The sequence below is a fragment of the Condylura cristata genome, unplaced genomic scaffold (assembly GCF_000260355.1).
Source record: "Condylura cristata isolate star-nosed mole 26May11 unplaced genomic scaffold, ConCri1.0 scaffold00031, whole genome shotgun sequence".
NCBI classification, from domain to species: Eukaryota; Metazoa; Chordata; class Mammalia; order Eulipotyphla; family Talpidae; genus Condylura; species Condylura cristata.
Genome location: NW_004567132.1, coordinates 8,638,494 through 8,659,389, shown reverse-complemented (window position 1 = coordinate 8,659,389; position 20,896 = coordinate 8,638,494). Strand labels below are relative to the sequence as shown.

The 20,896-nt window shown below is 34.7% G+C and overlaps 1 protein-coding gene across 2 annotated transcripts in view; it reads left to right on the top strand.

Annotated features, from left to right (window-relative positions):
• The window catches only part of WDPCP (WD repeat containing planar cell polarity effector), a 198,667-nt gene extending 180,152 nt beyond the window's left edge, over positions 1–18,515 (top strand). For both annotated transcript variants that reach the window (XM_012731442.1, XM_012731441.1), the window contains exons 14-15: positions 473–575; positions 18,109–18,515. In XM_012731442.1, coding sequence (XP_012586896.1) covers positions 473–575; positions 18,109–18,116 — 111 coding nt within the window. In that variant the 3' untranslated portion in view covers positions 18,117–18,515. The remainder of the gene's footprint in view (positions 1–472; positions 576–18,108) is intronic.
• Positions 18,516–20,896: the final 2,381 nt, after the last annotated feature.

Sequence of the window (20,896 nt, the reverse complement as noted above, 5' to 3'; positions counted from 1 at the left end):
CAATTGAGATGAAAAAAAATGTGAAAAATGATGTAAAAATAAACTTTTTAATAAAAAAATAAATAAATAAATAAATAAAATAATATGTGCCTGGCACATAAATATCAGGCAAATCTGTCACATATTCCTTCTAAAATATTTAGCATAATATAAGATACAATAGATTTATGCAAAAGCTTCTCAAATACTAAAATCTCGCTACAGAAAAGTGTTTTTATTCTCTAAGAAAGCTGAGTATGTCAAACAGTTGATTAAAAATCTTAATTTCCTCTAAAGATGGAATAAAATTTATTTAGGTCCATTAGTTGTATGATCTCCAATTTGAGGATAACAAAACTGAGAAAATAAAAACACAAAATATCAGCCATGTCTGTTGTAATCTGAACAATAAGTTTCTTTCTTTCAAATTCTCCTTTGTAAATTGACCAAGATTCATTTTGGATTAATCTTTTATTTTGCTTTATTTCCAAAGGATATCCATTACCTTGCGCTAGATAAGGGTGAATTGGCACTAGCTGAAGTGGCCAGAAAAAGAGCTGGTGACATTGATGCAGAATCAATCATCTCTGGAGCTGGTAAGCTGGGTTTTTTAAAGTGCTTTTTTGTTTTAATCAATACTCCTTCAGTATCATTTCTAGTTGTGTTTGTAGGGCACAGTTGCTTAATTTGAATTGTTTGTAAAGACAATGTCTTTTTAAAAATAAGAATTGAGCCTACATAAATAGTGTGATATGAAAATTGATACTCACTGATTAACCAGCACTTAGTAAAAAGTAAAAAATGAACATTCTTTTCTGTAAGATTTTGGGGAAATTTGTTTATCCTCAGTGTTGGTATTAAAATTAAAAACCAACAGAGGAACTCATGTAATGCATATATATAGACATGTCATATCTCAAAAGAATTCTCTCCTATAGCAAAGTATTTCAGATGGAATCTTAAATGTGATAGGTAGTTTGTTTTAATTTATAAGTGACTAGAGCCATTTATAGTATAGCCTTCCAAGGAAGATAAATCAGAAGCTTAAATTGAACCTGAAGGTCTATTTAAAACTTTTTAATATAAAATTGGTATTTTAAAAACTTGTCCTTCCAAACTCAGTTTTCTGAATGTGAGTAATCCTGGAAAAATTGGTCTCTAGATATTCCAATCCTTTTCTTCCTAGTATTTCCTAATTCCTAGTTTAGACAAAGAACCTTCAGAATTATAACAGTTCATTTCTTTGTGGAATACCTATGAAACAAAGAAATTTTAATAAAATTTCCACTTTGTAAGTTGCTTGAAAAATATTACAAGTCTTTCCAGTGATAGACCACCCTGTGCTTTGTTTTTGTAATACTGTTTGAAACAAGGCACTAAAAGCTTCTTTCTAACATCACCGAGTTAGAAAAAGATCTTTAATGCCATACTGTTAGGGTTGCTCTAAATCTGATTAGAAAGTTGATTTGATACCACAAAGATGATTCCACTCTTTTCCCCCCAACACTCAAAGAGTTTCAAATAGGTGGAACCTAACTGAGTTATAGATCACTTTCAAAGCACCATTTCTAATGGGTAACAAATATAACTATAGATGAACTATCACTCTGTCTTGTTACTTGTAAAGGATATTTACATGCATTCTAAAAACAATAATAGCTTTTTAATGAATGCTTTCTATAGATCAAGCTCTAACTTAAGTTACAAATATTAACACATTAAATTCTTACCACAACTCTGAGGTACACACAATTTTTATGTTATGGAAAGTCCCTTTTAACTAAATGAGAAACTAAACCATGTTAATAGGAATTATGTTGTTACATGATGGGAATATAAATGTCCTCCATCTCCATTCCTCTTGCCATTTAGGAAAACACAGTAGGAGGTTAATTCATAGTAATTTTTACAGAAATTTACTTGTCCTATACCCTGCCCTTCCTACTAAGATAGCATATATGGCAGTAATACCATATATCGTTCTTGCTTTTATAGTTCTTTTCTGTTCCTTTCTTTCTGTTTTCTGTTCTCTTGAAATATGATAGTTTTCTTCAGTGTTGTTGTTAATTACAATAATTTATTTTTACATCATTTTGTGCCTTTTCCCACCTCAGTTGTAATCCCCATGGACTTCCCATCACCGAATCACCCGTGTGCCATCACCATAATCCAGTGCACTTCACACACACCCCATTTTTTATCCCATTCCCAACTCCACCCCCATAAAATGTCTATGGTTTACAGTTGTTCATTATTATCATTTTCCCCTGCTGGTCCTTTATGCTTCTGCTATGAGTGAAACCATCCAGTATTTTTCCTTTTCTTTCTGGGTTATTTTCACTAAGCATGATCCCTTCTAGCTCCATCCACATTGCTGCAAAAGGCATGAGTTTATCTTTTTTGATTGCTGAGTAATATTCCATTATGTATATGTATCACATCTTTTTAATCCAGTCATCGACTTTTAGGCATTTGGGTTGATTCCATGTCTTTCCTATTGTAAATAAAGCAGCAATAAACATGGGGGTACAGGTGTCTTTTTGAATCAGTGTTTTTGTGTCTTTGGGTAGATACCTAGGAGTGGGATTGCTGGGTCCTATGGAAACTCCATTTTTAGCAGTTTGAGAATCCTCCATAGAGTTTTCCCTAGTGGGTGTACTAGTTTGCATTCCCACCAGCAGTGCAGAAGAGTTCCTTTTTCTCCACATCCTCACCAACATTTGTTGTTGTTCATTGTTTGAAGATGTGCCATTCTCACTGGGGTGGTTTTAATTTGTGTCTCCCTTATTACAAGTGATGTTGAACATTTTTTCATATGCTTGTTGGCCATCTGCATTTCCTCTTTGCAGAGGTGTCTTTTTAGCTCTTCTGCCCATTTTTTGATGTAGTTATTTTTGTTGAGTTTCATCAGTTCTTTGTATATCTTTGTGATCAATCCTTTATTGCTAGTTTGTGTGCGAAAAAACTTTTCCCAATTAGTGGGATGTCTGTGTTTGTTTTCTGTAATTTCTCTTTTACTATACAGAAGCTCTTTAACTTGAGGTAGTCCCATCTGTTTATCCTTCCCTTCACTATCATTGTACTGGGTGCTGTATCTTTAAAGATTTTACTGAAGTGTATGTCATGTAGTGTTTTGCCCATCTTCGCTTCCAGGTATTTTATGGTTTCAGGTCTTATATCTAGGTCTTTAATTCACTTTCAGTTGGTTTTTGTGCATGGTGCGAGGTAGTGATCTAATTTCATTTTTTTGCATGTAGCTTCCCAGTTTTCCCAACACCATTTGTTGAACAAACTTTCTTTGTTCCATTGTATCTTCTTTGCTCCTTTGTCTTAGTTGCACATAAACCTTTGGATTTATATCTGGATTTTGTATTTGAATCCACTGGTCTGTGTATCTGCTCTTGTTCCAGTACCATGCAGTTTTGATTATTATGGCTTTGTAGGATACCTTTAAATTTAGGATTGTGATGCCTCCATTCTCTCTTGAAAGTTTTGGCTATTCGAGGTCTTCTGTTGTTCCATATGAATCTCATCAATATTTGTTCTATTTGAAGAATGTCATTGAGACTTTTAGTGGGACAGTGTTAAATCTGTATATTGCTTTTGATAGGATGGCCATTTTGATGATGTTAATTTTCCTAATCCATGAGCAGAAGATGTCTTTCCATTTTTGGTGTCTTCTTGAATTTCTTTTAACAGTATTTTGTAGTTCTTTTTGAATAGGTCTTTTGCCTCTTTTGTTACGTTGATTCCCACGTATTTAATTCTTTTTGTTTGAATTGAAAAGGGGATTTTATTTTTTTATTTCTGCTTCTTCTGATTGGTTATTCATGTATGGGAAGGCCTCTGACTTTTTTGTGTGTTGATTTTATATTCTGCTACCTTACTAAACTGGTTGATTGTTTTGATTAGTTTCTCTATGGAGTTTTTAGGGTTTTCCAGGTAAATTAATATTGCCTGCACATAAAGACTGTTTTACTTCTCTTCAATGTTGTTTTTACCATACATTTTTGCTTTATGGTTATTGTAAGGTTCAGCTGTAACATTTGATGTATATATTGTTCCTTTTTGAGACGATTTTTACTTACATCTGAACACATAGCTAATCCAAATTTTTATTCCCTCCTAATTTTTTATATTAATGTCTCTCTCCCTTTTTTTTTTTTTTAGGTTTATTTATTCATATAGAGCTGGGGTACAGGCCAGAGATGTGGAGGGTGAGAGGATTCACCAGAGACAGAGTGGGGAGCAGAACAGGCAGATCAACGAAGTACACTGCTAAGGGGAGCAGCGGGCGGGTCAGGAGAGGTCTGCCTCGCCATGTGGATCTCCTCCGGGGCAGGAGGGGATCGAACTCATGCGGAAGTGGCTTTAGCTTCTTAGTGCTGCGCTTTAACCTGCTGCACCACCAGGGAGGGCCTCACTTTTTTAAGATTTATTTATTTATGCATACAGAACTGGGGTACAGGCCAGAGGTGCAGGGGTGGTGAGAGGATTCACTGAGGTAGAGTGGGGAGCAGAACATACAGCAGACAGACAATGTACACTGCTGAGGGGAGCAGTGGGCAGGTCAGGAGAATTCTGTTGTGCCATGTGTGTCACCTCCGGGGCTAGGGATCGAACTTGCACTGAAGAGGCTGTGGGGGGGCTTGCAGTGCTGGCTTTAACCTGTTGTGCCACCAGGGAGAGCCCTAATGTCCCACTTTCTTTTTTTATTCTATAAATTGGGTTGTTGAAAAAGTCATAATATATTTTTGAAAGTTTTTCAAGCAAAAATGTGTCATGACTTTCAGCAGCTCAGTTATTTCCTTAATTGTAGCTTCAGTTCATTTTAGTATTCTTGTCTCTTTAGTATCATTCTTGTTTTATAAGTTATTGTTCTACTACTTTAGTATCATTCTTGTTTTATAAATTATTGTTCTACTACTTTTACTATGAATTTATATTTCCCACCAAAAACATTTTTCTCATGTTTTAATTTATTGTCTTTTCAATTTAGGGAAGCCCCTTTAATATTTTCTTGAGTGTTATTTTTGGGTTGAATTCCTTTAGCTTGTCTAAGAAAGTTCTTGATTTCGTCTTCAAAACTAATTATAGTCTTGACACCAGCTGTAGAATTTTTGGTTCAAACTTTCTTCCTTTCAGCATTTGATTTTGTCATCCCATTTTGTTGTGGCCTATAAAGTTTCTGTTCAGAAATCTATTGGTAGCTTTATGGGGTTTCCCTTATTTTGTGATACACTGTTTTTTTTTCCTTCAGTGTTTAAAATCCTCTCTTTATCATTAATATTTACCATTTTAATTATGTCTAGATGGAGGTCTCAGGTTTCTTTTATTTGGAGGTCTCTGAAATCCTGCCTTCTTTGTAGAAGTTTTTGGTCATTATTTCCTCTAATACTTTTCTCTGGCCCTTTCTTCCTCTGGCACCCCTATAATGCTAATAAAGAGGAGACATTCCATTGTGTACATTATACCACATCTTCTTACTGTTGTCTGAGATGTCTTAGAGTGCCTTCACTTTTTAGATTTCTTCCTTTCATACTCTGAATAATTTTCGATATTTTGAGTTGTATTGCTTTACCTACCAGCTCACTTGTTTACTCCTTTGTTTCCAGTCTACTGTTGGATTGCCTCTATTAATTTTTAAGTTCTGTCACTGTATTCTTTAGCTCTCTGACTTCTATTTGAATCTTTCCTCAATTTTCTAGTTCATTCATATTTTCCTATGATTGGTTAATATCTCACTTAGCTCCATTCCTTTATGGTCTTTTCCAGAGTCTTTGTCTAGCTCTTATGTTTAGGGCATTTTCTACTGTTTGCACATTTTTCTTGACTTTCTGTGGTGTTCGTGTGTTTTAGGAAACTATACGACCTAACCTAGTCATGAAGGTTTGGTATGATGTTATGGAGCCCAGGAGCACAGTTCCCCCTGGTTTCTGGACACTCAAGTTGTCTCCTTTGAGGGCTGTTCTGACCTGCCTCCTCACCTAGGGCAACACAGTGGCAGAGCTACCTATGACATATCAGTTGGGCTTGGCCTAGGCCAAGTACCTCAAATAGATATTGAGATAGGAAAAGGCTATCAGAGACAAGTGTCTGTTCATTTACCCAGGATGGGTCTTTTCAATTGCTATCACTTTGCTCTCTGCCAGCTTGGACAACTTTGCAGGAGTAATTGGAGCTCTCATCAGGGGTTTACCCACAGGGTCTGGTATATGGTGGTGGATTCCAAAATGGTACCTAGAAGTGATTCCAATTTGGGAGTCATCCCTACAGTTTCCTGCGTCTCTGGCAGAAATTGTAAAAGCAGTATATGGGTTTCATTTACTTTTAGATTTGTAACTATGTAGACCAGTGTTAGTGCACTGGGTCCCAGGGGTGATTGAGTCTATAGAGACCCCACTTATCTTTAATATTTTATTGAGGTAACATTGGTTTACTTTGAGTTCGTATTTTGGAAGTATAGAATCACCTCCATTTCAGGTGTAATTACCATAGCACCCACCACCAAAACTCCATAGTCCATTGCACCCACCCCTCACAAACTCCCCCTCTGAATGCCTAGATTCTATGCCAGCTTTTGGGAGTCAGTTTTTAACCTTATCTCTATGTAACTGTTTGGTTTCCTCTATCTCCCACATGTCAGTGAGACTATCCACTTTTTGTCTTTCTCCTTGACTTTATTTAACATAATCCCTTCCAGTTCTACCCATGTTGCCACAAATGGCATGAGTTTATCTTTTTCAATCACTAAGTAACATTCCATTGTGGATATTATACCACATCTTCTAGATCCATTATCTGTTTGGGGAAACAAATTGTTTTTATAGTTTGGCTATTGTAAATAGTGCTACAATAATCATGTAGTTGTAATTTCCTTTCAAATTAATATTTTTCAGTTTGGGGGTTAGATATCTATGACTGCAATTACTGGGTTGTATGGCAGATCCATTTTTAATCTATTGAGAAACCTCCACATGGCTTTCCATAGGAGCTGGAACCACCTTATATTCCCACGACAGTGTAGAAGGGTTCCCTTTTTCCACATTATTGCCAGTGCTTACTGTTTTGGTCTTTTTGATATGAGCCATTCTTGCAGGTACAAGGGGTATCACACTGTGGTTTTGTTTGGCATTTTCCTGACAATAACTGATGAACATTTTTATATAACTGATGTGCCTATTGGTTATCTTTGAAGAAGTGCCTATTTAGCCCCTTCTACCCACCTCCTTTTTTTTTTGGCTGGGTTGGGTTATTTTGTAGATATTCCACATTAGTCCCTTGTCAGATAGTATGATGTGAAAATAATTTCTCCCAGTTAGTAGGGTGTCTGAGTTTCTTTTTAGTTTGAGAGAGTCCCAGTTGTTTGTATTCTTTTTAGTTTTCCTTGCTGTTGGGGACAAATCTGCAAAGAAATCACTGAATCTTTTAAGGTCATGAAGTGTTTTGCCTGTTTTCTTGTATGCATTTCATGGTTCAGGTCTTACATTAAAGTCTCTTCTCCATTTTGAATTGACTTTTGGGGGTGATATGAGAAGCTGCTCTTCCTTCTTTCACATTCAGCTATCCAGTTTTCCCAACACTGTTTACTAAATATGGGCTATCTTTGCTCCAGTGTATGTTCTTTTCTCACCTGTCTATATATGTGTCAGTTTATTTCTAGGCTCTCAGTTCTATTACATTTGTTTGTATTTCTGTTTTTGTTCAAGCACCAGACACTTTTAATGATTTACAATATTGGAAGTCATGATACTTTTCATGCTTTCTTGTCAGGATTCCTTTGGCTATTCCATTTTTTTGTTATTCCATATGATTTTCAGTAGTTTGTTCCAGTTCCTTGAAGAGTGTTGTTGACATTTTTATTGGGATTGCACTGAACCTATGTACTGCTTTGTATAGAATGGCCATTTTGAGAATGTTGATTCTCCTAATCCATGAACAAGAAATATTTTCCCATTTCTTTGTGTCTTCAATTTCTTTTAACAGTGTCTTATTAGAGTTTTCTTTGTATAGATCTTTTACCTTCTTTGTTAGGTTTTCTCCTCTTTCATCTTATTGTATACAGAAATGAAACTGATTTTGTGTATTGATTTTATATCCTACCACTGTGCTAAGTTATTCCATGGAGTTTTGAGGGCTCTTATATCATGCAATCTGAAAATAATGATGGTTTTACTTCTTTTCCTTTTATATCTTCTCGTCTACTTACTTTAGCTAGGATTTCCAATACCCTGTTGAACAGGGGTGGTGAGCGTAGACAGCCTTGTATGATACCAGATCTTAGTCAAAAAAATTTGTTTTTTAGCACTGAGAATGATGTTTAGCCATAGATTTGTTGTAAATGGCTTTTACTATGTTAAGGTATGATATTGTTGAATCTTACCAAATGTTGGTGTTATTGATGTGTTAGTATTTTTGTCTTTTTGTTGATGTGATGAATTATGTTGATTGATTTTCAGATGTTGAACCACATTTTTCTCTGGTATGAATTCCACTTAGTCATGATGTTGAATCTTTTAAGTATATTGTAGGATTCAGTTTGCTAGGATTTTAATTAAGGATATTTGCATTTGTTAAGTAGGGAAATTGGTATATACTTTGGGTATGTGTGTGTTTTCTTTAGTTTTAGTATGAAATTAAAATTGGTCTCAAAATGTGTTTAGAAGTGTTCACTCACAATATTTTGAAAGTGTAAGAAGGATAGGTATTAATTCGTCTTTGAAGGTTGTGTAAAATTACTTGTGAATCCCTCTTGTCCAGGACCTTTGTTTTTTTGGGGAAAGTTGTGATTACTGTTTCAGTTTCCTTGTTTGTGACTGGTTTATTCAGTCTCAGATGATTGAGTAATTTTAAGAATTTGTTATTGTATAAATAAATGTGCATAGTAATCTCTTACTATCTCTAAATATTTGCCATATCGTCACTTACCTTATTTATTTATTTTTTATCTGATTTCAGATTTCTCCCTCTTAGTGAGCCCTGCTAAGTTCGCCTGTTTTACTTAAGAACCGACTTTTGGTTTCTTGGACTTATTTCTTCTTCATTTCTGGTTTGGTTTTATTATTTCAGATCTTTTGTAGTTGTTCTTTTTCTAACTCCTCAAGATAAGAGAAACAACCTTTTCTTTGATCTCAATTTCTTGATGTGGGACTATATTGCTGTATAATTCCCACCTAGTGATGCTTTTGCTGCATTCTATGAACTTGGCTAAGTTGTCTTCATTATCATTTCTGAGAATTTCCCTGTTTTTGTTTTTTTAATGGTCTCAGATTGCTTTTAATGAGTAACTTTGTTTTGTTCTGTTCTGTAGAATCTACAGTTGACTTTGACAGCTGGTGCTGCTGTGGGGGGTCAATGCTGTTGCCATTGTGATACTTGATGCCATTACAATTGCAGGACATCCCTGGCAACTTCTATGTAGTGGCTATCTGGGGGCATCTTCCTCTGACTTCCAGGCTGCAGGAAGGCCTTAACTGTAGGAGTATTTTGCTGATCCTTGCTTTAATGCCTTTAGCAGAGAGAACTCAGAAAGAACAGAAGCATCAACTTCTTCCACCATTAAAATAGCTTCTAACAGTTGTATATCAGCCCAACTGAATTTGTTACTAACAAGAAAATCTTGTCCATGATTGTTCAAAATCTTTTCAAAGACTGAGAAATAACAGGTTCTAGCTTTCTTCACAACTAAAGCAAGGCTCTCTTCTTTTTCCTTTGTGGTCTTGAATGTAGCTACAGGGATCATCAACATGAGATCAAGGATCCTGTCCACGTACATATCGATCCTGACTTTCTCCTTTAAGTCCTTTCCATAAAAGTTGTACTTGGCAGCAAGGCAGCTGAGGATGGTCCTCATCTGTATCAGCACTATTCCATCCATCTCAACCACAGGCAGTTGGCCAACGAGCAGGCATCCATCCTTCTGCAACTTCTCATATTCTCTTTTTTCAAAAAATTGTTCTTCAAACTCAACTCCAGCTGCTGGCAGCAGCCAGTGGATCAACTCCATCCTGCCCCTACCATAAAAGTAGACAAGCTTGGTTTGGCCACCATGATTCCCAACTCAGGGTTTTCTTCTCTTCAAGGTTCTTTCTCTGTTCCCGTTTTAAGAATTGATTTCTAGTTTGATACCTTTATGGTCTGAGGAGATGCTAGGTATGATTTCAATTTTCATGAATTTGTTGACACTTGTTTTATGAACCAGAATGTGGTCTACTCAGAAAAATTTCCCACGTACACCTGAGTTTGTATCCTATTTTTTCAGTTGCAGTGCCATGTTTAATACATCATGCAGTCTAATTCTTTGTTTAAAGCTACTGTGTCCCTCATTATTTTCTACCTAGTTTATCTGTCCATTGGTGAAAGTGAACTTTCAGTGCTGAAGTTCCCTGCTACACATCTTTTCCACACATCTTTTTTCAGAGTTGATAATAGTAGCCTAATGTATTTTCACTTCATTTGCTGTATACATGATGGTGAATGTTACTGTCTTCCTGATGTATTACTGCCTTAATCATTACATTGTGTCCTTTCCTGTCTCTTTTTTACTCTTTTTAACTGGAAGTCTATTTTGGCTGATGTAAGTATAGGCTCTCTGCTTTCTTTTTGGTCTCCTTGTAGGATTGCTTGCTTTGCAGTCTGTTAGGTCAAGTATAGTTTTGTCTTTGGAACTGGATATGTCTCTTTGGAGGTCAGATTCAGTTTCCTGGTCGAATCAGACACTCTGTCTTTTAATTGGCGAATTTAGTCCATGTAGATTTAGAATGATTATTGAAATATGAAAGTCTGTTGCTGCTATTTTGTTCTTAATTTTTAGGGTTCAGCCTATTATTGTGTATATTTCTTCAGTTTAGATGCATGTGCGCCTTTCAATATTTCTTGGAGAGTGGTCTAATATTTGCAAACTCTTGAATTTCTTGTGTTAAAAAGGCCTTTATTTCTACTTCATATCTGAAGGAGAGCCTCAAAAGATAAGAGTATTCATGGCTGGTAGTTTTTATCTTTATAAATTATTTGGATCAAATCACTCAGTTCACTCCTTACCTGTAATGTTTCTTCATAGAAGTGTGATGTTAGCCTGATCGGGATACCTTTATCTGTTATCTGCTTCTCCCTTTTTGCCAGCTTCACTGTTCTTTCTTCAGTCTTGAATTCTAGGAAGCTTCACTACTATGTCTTGATGCAGTTATTTTGTTTAGGTAACCCTAAACAAAAAATGTTTAATTTCTTTTAGTACAGTATTACTTTGTCTAGGTTAAAGATGTTTCCCCATTTTTTTCTTTAAATACATTTTTTGTTCCTTTTGCTCGCTCGCTGTCTCTCTTCCCCCTCTGGTATTCCCATTATTGTTATGTTGCCTTTCCTTATACAGTTGGATAATTCTGAGGTTTTTTTTTTTTCTTTTACTATGTTTGTCTGTTTCTACTTGCATTCTCTGATTATTCACATCTTAAAGTGCACTGACATTCTTCCATTTGGTCTATTCTATAAATTCTGAATTTTTCATCTCTTGTATTTCCTTTTTATATCCTGAATCTCCACTGTTACCTTTCTGAAGGCTTCATTTTCTGTCTTCTATTTGTTGATTTTATTTATAAGGATATTGATTTGTTTTTCTGAATTTTCTAGTCTTCTTCCATTTCTTTAAATTTCTTTCTCATGGTGATTTTAAACTCTGTATCTATAGGAAGAATCTATCATCCATGTCTTTGAATTTGGCTTCTGGGGGTGTGTTCTCTATTTGTGTTGTGTTATTATTCCCCTGTGGACTTATGTGGCCATTTGTTTGGTTTTTCCTTCTCTCCATTATTTGCTTTGAGGCCCAGAAGCTGTACCTTTTCTGGCACAGGTTCAGGGTCTTAGTGGGCTGCCGGTGGGGTCACTCAGGGCTTGAGGATGTTCTGACACCTCCTCGCTATAGATCCAGAGCCTCATCTACCTGGGCATGTGACTGGCAGAATCTCATGGGAGATTGCAAGGTCTGGGGTTACTCTCTGTGTTATTCCATCTCTTCGTTTTCTTTCAGAGCAAATGAAGGTACTGTAGGTAGGGTTTCTGGGTGCCTGGCTCCCATACTGGTTCAGGCTCTAAGCAAACAGAGTGTGCAGTTAGTGGTGCCTTTCAGGACTTATATGCAGGCATTTAACAACTGGTTCTTATTCTAAGTTTTCTTTCCCATCAGAATTTCCCTCTTTACCCTCAAATCAGGGTTTTATCGCTTTGATAGAAGGGCTGGTGTGCTGGGTCCAACATTTTTTCAAGGAGATGTTACACACTGCAGAAATCTTGCTCTCCTCAGAGTGGGAGTCCTTCCGTGGCAAGTGCGTCTCTCTCCTGTCTATCTGAATACTCTTTACTCTTTGTTTAGTTCATGTGGTTTTTAGTTCTAATATGAGTACACCAATCCATATTCAGTTGTAGATTTGCTATGTCCACAGGAGGAGGTGAGTATAGTTTGTTCTTTGCAACCAACCTAAACTCACCTCCACATAAAGGTAGTAAAAATAACATGTTAGAGGGATTACAAAAGACAAAACTCTTAAGTATCAGAGATGTTAAAAATATGGTGCCAGACTGCTGGGTAAATTATTTAACTTCTTGGAGCTTCAGTTTACACTATTGTTTACAAGAGTTGATAGTCTTATCAAATTAACTAGTTTAACTATATTAAGTAATGACAATTTCTTGTGTAGTAAGATGTCACATGAATTGATTATACTGAATTTAATAGCTGCTTGTTTAAGTTTTAGCATTGTTTGTTAAATCTGGAATTTATACTATAAATGGCACATTTGTAAATCAGATACAAACTGTACTGTGCAAGTTGCAAAGTATGTCACATATATTTGCAAAATCATCTTTGGCCAGGGTTAAAAGAGCTACATTGATGGTGTACTAGTGGTGGTATAATGCCAATAAATATATTATGTAGGCATCTATAAACATCCACAATTAATTTATATAAAAAAGAATTTTATAATAATCCTGGCAGGTGTTCTAGTTCTGGTGTCAGATTATCAGGCTCCTCCTGTTGTGTTGCTTAGCCATCTCTAGGATATAGACTTCATCTGCTTTATTGAAAATTTATATCCCTTCCTACAATGAGGAAAAGACATGCTCTTTTATATGGCAGCGAGGAAGAGACTGCTAGCAGTTCATTGCCTGCAATGAAGTTTGAATGGTATTTAGAAGAAAATTTATAAGGTAAAATGACTCCCTTTAAATAATCCTCACATGCAGATAAATAGGGAAAAAATTAAACCCTATTCAAAATAATTCCCAATTCCACTTAATATGCTAATGTGTACACAGCCTATGCTCATGTACATACTATACTTTTAAAATACATTTTGGAATTTTGATAAAAAGTTTATTGGTGCTTAATGGAGAACGTTAGATAATACAATATAAAATAAAGATGATAAAGATATCTATTATTTGCCTCTTTTTAACAGGGCATACAGTTAACTTAATTGGTATAATTTATGACATAACTCCATACCATTAAAATTTATTCAAATAACCTGATTTTAATGTTACCTTCTTCCTAAACATATATAGACCCAGTAGATGATACTTAGATTAAGGTATATACCTTTATCTTTCATCCTATAAACAATTTAAAGCTGTGGTTAACTGTTTACCTACATTGTACTTGAGAGGCTACATTATATTACTTGTTTGACTTAGGAGGTATGTTCACACCAACCTACTTTTTGGCTTCTTCTTTATTGTGTCATGATGTCAGTTTGATCTATACCTTCCTACCTGGAGGCATCTTTGCCTAAAGACATAATCCTAAACTCTTCATAATTATCAGAACATCAAAGACTAACTGGCTTGCCTAGCTACAGAGATCTATACAAGTAATACAGTCTTGCATAGGTAACTTAAAAGAGATTTATAGTTTTCAGTAAAATTCCTAAGAATGCATGATTTGTCCCTTTCTTTGTGACAATACAGTATCAATCACAGAATGTGACATAATAAGTTATGCTAATTCAAATTATCCAGTTTTTCTAAATTAGTTATTTGAACTTTCTCCTTAAATATTACTTAACATATCTTTGAATTCTGAAATAGTAGATGACTATTATGAAACAAGGTGTCGTTTTTTCAAAACTGATACAATTACTTAGCAGAAGATAATAGTCTTTTCCTGTGGAGAAAGGTACAAATTAAAGTATTTGGATTTTAACCTAATTTTTCTCTGCTTACTAAAATAGTAGATTGTGTTTATAAAATACAGAATTATTTGTTTTCTCTAAGCATTTCACTTGAGGATTGGTATGTACTATTAAGTAGTTAGTGAGACCATAAACAATCATATACATAATTGGCTAGTACAAAAATATAGCAAAATATTTGTCCAAGTGGGAATGGACAAATAGATTCATGCATAGTATGCTAAAATTTTTAATACTAAGGTGGTATTTGGGACAACTGAGCTCTAGTTTTAACTAACCATTTGAACAGTTTGAACATTTCTTAAAGGAAGAAGTGATTTTTAGTTAAATCCACTTATTGTAGTCAAAGGATATAAAATAGAATCAATCTCTAAAAAGAAAAATTTCACATTATTCATATCACTTCTAAGGCAATTCTTCCACAATATCCCTTACTCCCAGGTAGTATCTATTGATTAAAAATAAACATTGATAAGTTATATACATAAGTCCCTAAAGTTAAAATAATGTATGCTTTATCAAAATAGGTCATATAACCATACATTTATAGTTGTTTATGCAGCAGAGACAAAGAAAATGTTCTACATGCCCAGCTCAAATCATCTTATAGTAGGCTATAGGCTATAATTTATATTAAAGGTGATCTATTTTAGCCCCACCACAAACATGTATAACATTCATGAAATATAAATGTTAGTAACGCAATATTCCAGTTATATACTATAGCGGATTTCTATAGCCTTCCAAGGATCATCTGGAAGGCTAAGTCTTCCTATATCAAAATAAAAACCTACAAATGTTCTGATTAAATAACAACCAAAACTGAATATTCATTCTCTCACTTCCTATAGCTTAACTGGATGAATTAAAATAAATGGTAGATTCTATGATTTGTTGCATGTCTTTGATCCTGTACAGTAGTGATGTCCAGTAGCTTTAAATTTTCACTGGCAATCCTTTACCTGTATCTAGAAGAAAATACACAGTTGAAAGAATAATTTTAGGTACCCACATTCCTAAAAATCTTACAAGTACTAAACTGTAAATTTTAGGTTTTTACATTTAAATTCATTCCTTAGCCACACATAGCAGTGGTTACCATATTGGGTGGTACAGATCTATATAGCATCACTACTGAGTTCTCCAGAAATTTGGGCCTTATTCTGTGCCAACTTAGAAGGACAGAATTATTTTAACTTTCCAGTGCCTAAATTTTCTGAGATAGTGTAAGATTATTGTCTAAGATTATTACTAACAACACACGTTCCAATTACTGCTGTAATTATGAAATCACAGGATATAACATTTGCTATCTTGGGCACATCATGTTATTTCACAACTATGGTAGTAGCTGCATTTTGAAGAAGAGGTTAGCCTTGTTAGTAGCAATAAATCATAAGAATTTATGCAGCTTTACAAATTATAATAGGGATGATGTTATCAAGTAAAAGTGAACTCCAAAGGCCTTTCTGCTTAAAGTGATGAAAAAGAAACTAATCTCAACAAGAAAAAAATTCATTACTTGTATGTTGTCTGAAATACTGAAGTCAACATAGCTTTCTTGATTATAAAGATTTTTGAATGCCATTTTCAAGGTACTTAAACTCCCATTAGAAATATCATACCACTCATTTTTTATAAGATTTGCAGCTTAAGTACTTAATATGAACAGAAATTATGCTCTTATGCCCATTTTTTGGATATAACTCAGAAAAAAATGGATGACTTACTTAAAGTAGCATAGTGATCAGTGTAAAAGCTAGAGCCAGACTCCAGCTCTTATGACTTACCATTCATCAAGTGTTTACTGTATATTGTGAATACGTTGAACAGAGTGCATTACCTCATTTAATAGTCACACAATCAAAATATCCACCGAATGAACAACCCAGCTTCCTTTCATTCAATTTAAAATTGTTTAATTTCCCATTTAATAAGCAAGGAACTATTTAACTCAAAGTTAAGCTCACATTAGAAGTACAGCCTGCTATCTTACCATTCAAAAGTATAACAGAAATGGGCCCTCCCTTGTGGTGCAGCGGGTTAAAGCACTGAGAATCTAAAGCCACTTCCTCATGAGTTCAATTCCCGCCTGACCCGCCCACTGCTCCCCTCAGCAGTATACTTCGTGGATCTGCCTGTTCTGTTCCCCACTCTGTCTCTGGTGAAGCCTCTCACCGCACCTGAACCTCTAGCCTGTACCCCAGTTCTGTATAACAGAAATGATGTGCAATATTACTCAAAACTACTTTTCTGTGTCATGCTATGTATGGTATAAATACCATAACGTATACTTTATATTTCACAAATGTGTATGATACAGAAAAATCATTACACATTACTCCTATGTTCTCTACTGTGCTAAATCTAAAAATGAGGAATTATGAAGAAACCTATTTTGATTACAAATAAAATTATTTACTAGCACTGAACTCTGCGGCTATTGTCACATGCACAATACAGTTCTGTACCAGTTTTAATATATATAAATAAATACAGACTATAAAGTATGAGGCAAACTTTAAAACCATTCCTGTTTAAATCTCATGCTCTTAAATGTGTTTCCAATCTGTTTCTACTCCAAATTCACTACTATTTTCTATATTTCTTGATACTGCTCATAAATGATTTTTTGAGTTGTTTTACATTTTTTTGTTTTCTCATTCTGTCATTAAAATAAGATAGCGTTTGGTACCCTATTATATCATACAGTGATACAATGTCAAAAGTGAGTATTTACACCATAGCAGGACACAGAAAAGTAGTTTTGAGTACTATTGCACACAATTTCTATTACACTTTGAGTGGTAAGATAGCAAGCTGTGCTACTAATATGAGCTGAACTTTGAGTTAAATAGTTCCTTTGCTTATTAAATGGGAAATTATGAAATTTTAACCTGAACAAAAGAAAGCTGGGTTGTTCAGTGGATATTTTGATTTAATGCTATATAAAATAGGTAACAAAAAATTATCTAAAGCCTTTACAATTGTTTAGCTATCATTACAAACTCTTACCCCAAAGTACAGTTCAATAAATACATTTTTGTGATTAGATTACAAGATTGCTTTTCAAGGACTGAATTTTGTTTCTATGATGGGGAAATTCTTATGTATTTCTTAAAGTAATTGTTAGCATATACAGTTAGAGGACTGTATTCACTTTAAGTAGCTAATTCAGCAATAAACCCCTGTACATACATCCAGATCATAGTCTCTTATCACCCCTTCCTATACTTCTAAATGATAAATATGGCTAATGTATAATAATATCAGTTTTATCTGAGCCTAGAAAGAGAATCATGCATTTTTAACTAAAACTATAAACAGGTATATTTATTTGTACTGTACTTATGTATAAGGATAATTTTGGTTTTTTTTTTTTTGACAGGAGACAACTGAGGTCTGGTATTATTTTATAAACATAATGATAAATGAAATATCAGGATTGTTAGATTATTCCAGTATATGTTCTACAATTCATTTTTGTTACTGATAAATGTAAACACTTCCAAAGATTTCTCCAGGGTAGCTATTGAAGGAATTATTTACAAGTTTGCTAATCAGTACACAGAAACACCAATTCATCCCAATCCTTGTCACTTTGGTCTACCCTGTCACCATCTTATTCACTCTGGGGAGTTTACAATGATATTAAATCACACATTTGATTTTTATGTCCCAGATGACTCATGTAGGCAAGCATATTTTTATTAGACATTTTTAATGTATTTTAGGACTACTGGACAATTATCACCCTTCTGGAAATGATTTAATGTATTCCTGATACAATTCATTGTTGGGTATATGTACTGTAAATGTTTTCTCTAACTCTTGGGGTTCCTTTTTTAGAATTTTAATATATTTTGATGAACAAAAGTTTTTACTGTTCACATACTTAATTTACTCACTTTTCCCATATCTCTATATTTTGTATCCTATTTAAAAGGTATCTAGGATGGAAGAAAGCACTCACTATTTGAAGATAACCTGATACACACTAAAGTAGCAGTTAAAAATACAAACAGTGACCCACAGGCCCGCCTGTAATGGAGAAGGTGACAGAAACGCATAGCCAGGACTCCCAGTTCAGAGCACAAAAGTGGTACAATCCTCCAGCCAAGGCCCTGTCGCCCTGCCCCTCTACAAGCAACCCCCAGGCCCATTGGTAAGAACACTGGTCCATGGCAGAGGTGAAGCACACCCAGTAGAAGCCCCACCCACAATATCATGACCCTGGAATCCAAGTATGGGAAGACAAAAAAACAGCCACATGAGTCCTCTGGGAATACTACAGCACAGAAACAGAGCAAATCTCCAAAACACAATCACATAGAAGATCTGTTCTTCCTATCAGAGCATTCAAACTTGCCATGATGAAGAACTATATACAAGGAAATAAAATTCAGAAATATACCCTGAGAAACAAAGTCAAAAGAATATAATGAAATTGCAGGTTGTAAAAAGATTGGAGTTGGAAAATACTGTAGAAAGCAAAAAAATAACACTTCAAGGACTAAGAAAATGGATGTCCTAGAAATAGAACAGAGACACAGGAACAGAGAATTTATTTAGAGAAATTGAAAATATTCCAACCTGAAGAAGGTCCATAAAGCTAAAAGCTTTAAAAAACACCAGGGTGGAGATCTAGATCAAGACAAAGAACACTGAATTCGGTAAGCGGGGAGAAACAGATAATGAATAAGAGAATCCCAATCAGGCTAACTTCAATTTCTCTGAAGCAAACAGAGCAAAATGCTGAAATCAAAAGCTTACTCTTCACTATCAGTTTCTATATCTTGCAAGACTCTCCTTTAGATTAAGGGAGAAAAGGGGGCCTATAGACACAGAGAAACTTGAGTTTGGAGAACCAGATCCACTCTCCAAGAAATATTAAAAGGAACTCTAGTATCTAAGCCAAAGAGAGGACCACCTACACACAATAAATGGAATAAGGAAATAGAATGACAAAATAGAACTGCAGACCTTCTAAATTTAAAAGGCCTGAACTTATCAATTAAAAGACAGATTCTGCTTTTTAATCCAACCAAATACTCTGACATTCTGCTCTGCTCAGGAAACACACGTAGGCAACAAAAGATAATCAGAGACTCAGATTATAAGTGTTGGAAAACAATTCTACAAGCAAACAGGATCCCAAGGGAGGCAAGAACAGTCATATCTGATAAATCTTCATCTAGAAGAGGAAAGTAGAGCCTGAAATGGAAACTATATAATGGTTAGCAAAGAATACTTCAAGAGGATATATATAATACTCATCAATATATATGTACCTAATGAAAGGGCACCAAAATGTATAAGGTAATTACTAGCAAACCTGAAAATTGACAGGGGAAGTGCACGTCGATTGCAGGGGACTTCAACACCATTCATCAAAGGTCAGTCAGCCAAACAAGAAATAAATGACATAGTAGCCTTAAAAGCCGAACAGATAATTGTTCTTGAAGGCAGATGAGACATTTCCCAGAGCAGAACATATATTAGCTCACAAGGCAAATATTAGTACATTCTGTGGGTTAATAAGGATATCAAAGAAGAGATTTTAAAATGCCTCAAGACAAATGCAAATGAGGACACAATCTACCAGAACCTATATGACACAAACAAAAGTAGTACTAAAAGGAAAGTATATAGCAATTTGGTCCCACATCAAGAAACAAAAGAATATGAAAATCTAAAGCAAAACCACAATGAGATACCACTTATCAGAATGCTGGTTAAAGTATAAAAATATTAGCAGTGGGCAAGGACATGGGGAAAAGAGAGCTGTTCTCTACTGTTATTGAGAATATAAATTTGTGCAGCCACCTTGGAAAATAGTATAAAAGCCTAACATTTTTTAAAAAGAACTACCATATTATCTAGTAATTTCGCTTCTGGATATTTTTTCAAAGGGAATAAAAAAATAAATGAGTCCCATGTTCTCTGTAGCATTATTTATAATAGCTAAGATATGGAAACAATCTACCCACTGATGATGAATGGATTAATTAAATGAATTTATCATTAATATAAACATCAATTAACTGAATTGATGAACAAAGAATTGTATATAAGTGTCAACAGATGGTTTTATATGTATCTATACTGGAATATTATTCAGCCAGAAAAAAGTATGAAGTCCTATCACTTGCAAGATGGATGGACTTCAAAAACATTGTTCTAAGTAATATAAACTAGACATCAAAGACAAATACTGTATGATGTCACTTATATGTAGAATCTAGAAGTGAAAAATAATCTTATAGACACACAGAGGACAGGTTGGTATTGTTAGAGACTGTAGATGAGAGGCCAGAGAAATGGATGAAGAGTGTCAAAGTGCACAAACTTCTAGTTATGAAATAAATCATGGGGAGATAATCTACCCTCTGGTAGATAGCATAATATTATGTTTCTATATAAACATTAACTTGAGTCAAATCACAAGAAAGAAAATTTAGTAACTATGGTAAATAGATTTAATGATGATTATTTCACACTATATGCAAATACTGAATCGTCATGTCTCATATGTGGAAAAAATTTTATATGTGACTTATAGCTCAGTAAAACAAAGAAAAGCAATCAATTCTTACCTCAAGAAGCTAGGAAGAGTCAGGCAAACCCAAGGTAATGTTACCTGAAGGAATGTAATAATGAGAAGAACCAAAAATAAAGTTTAGAACAGTGAAACACATGCCTGGTTCTTTGTAAAAAAGACCAGAAGCACTTTC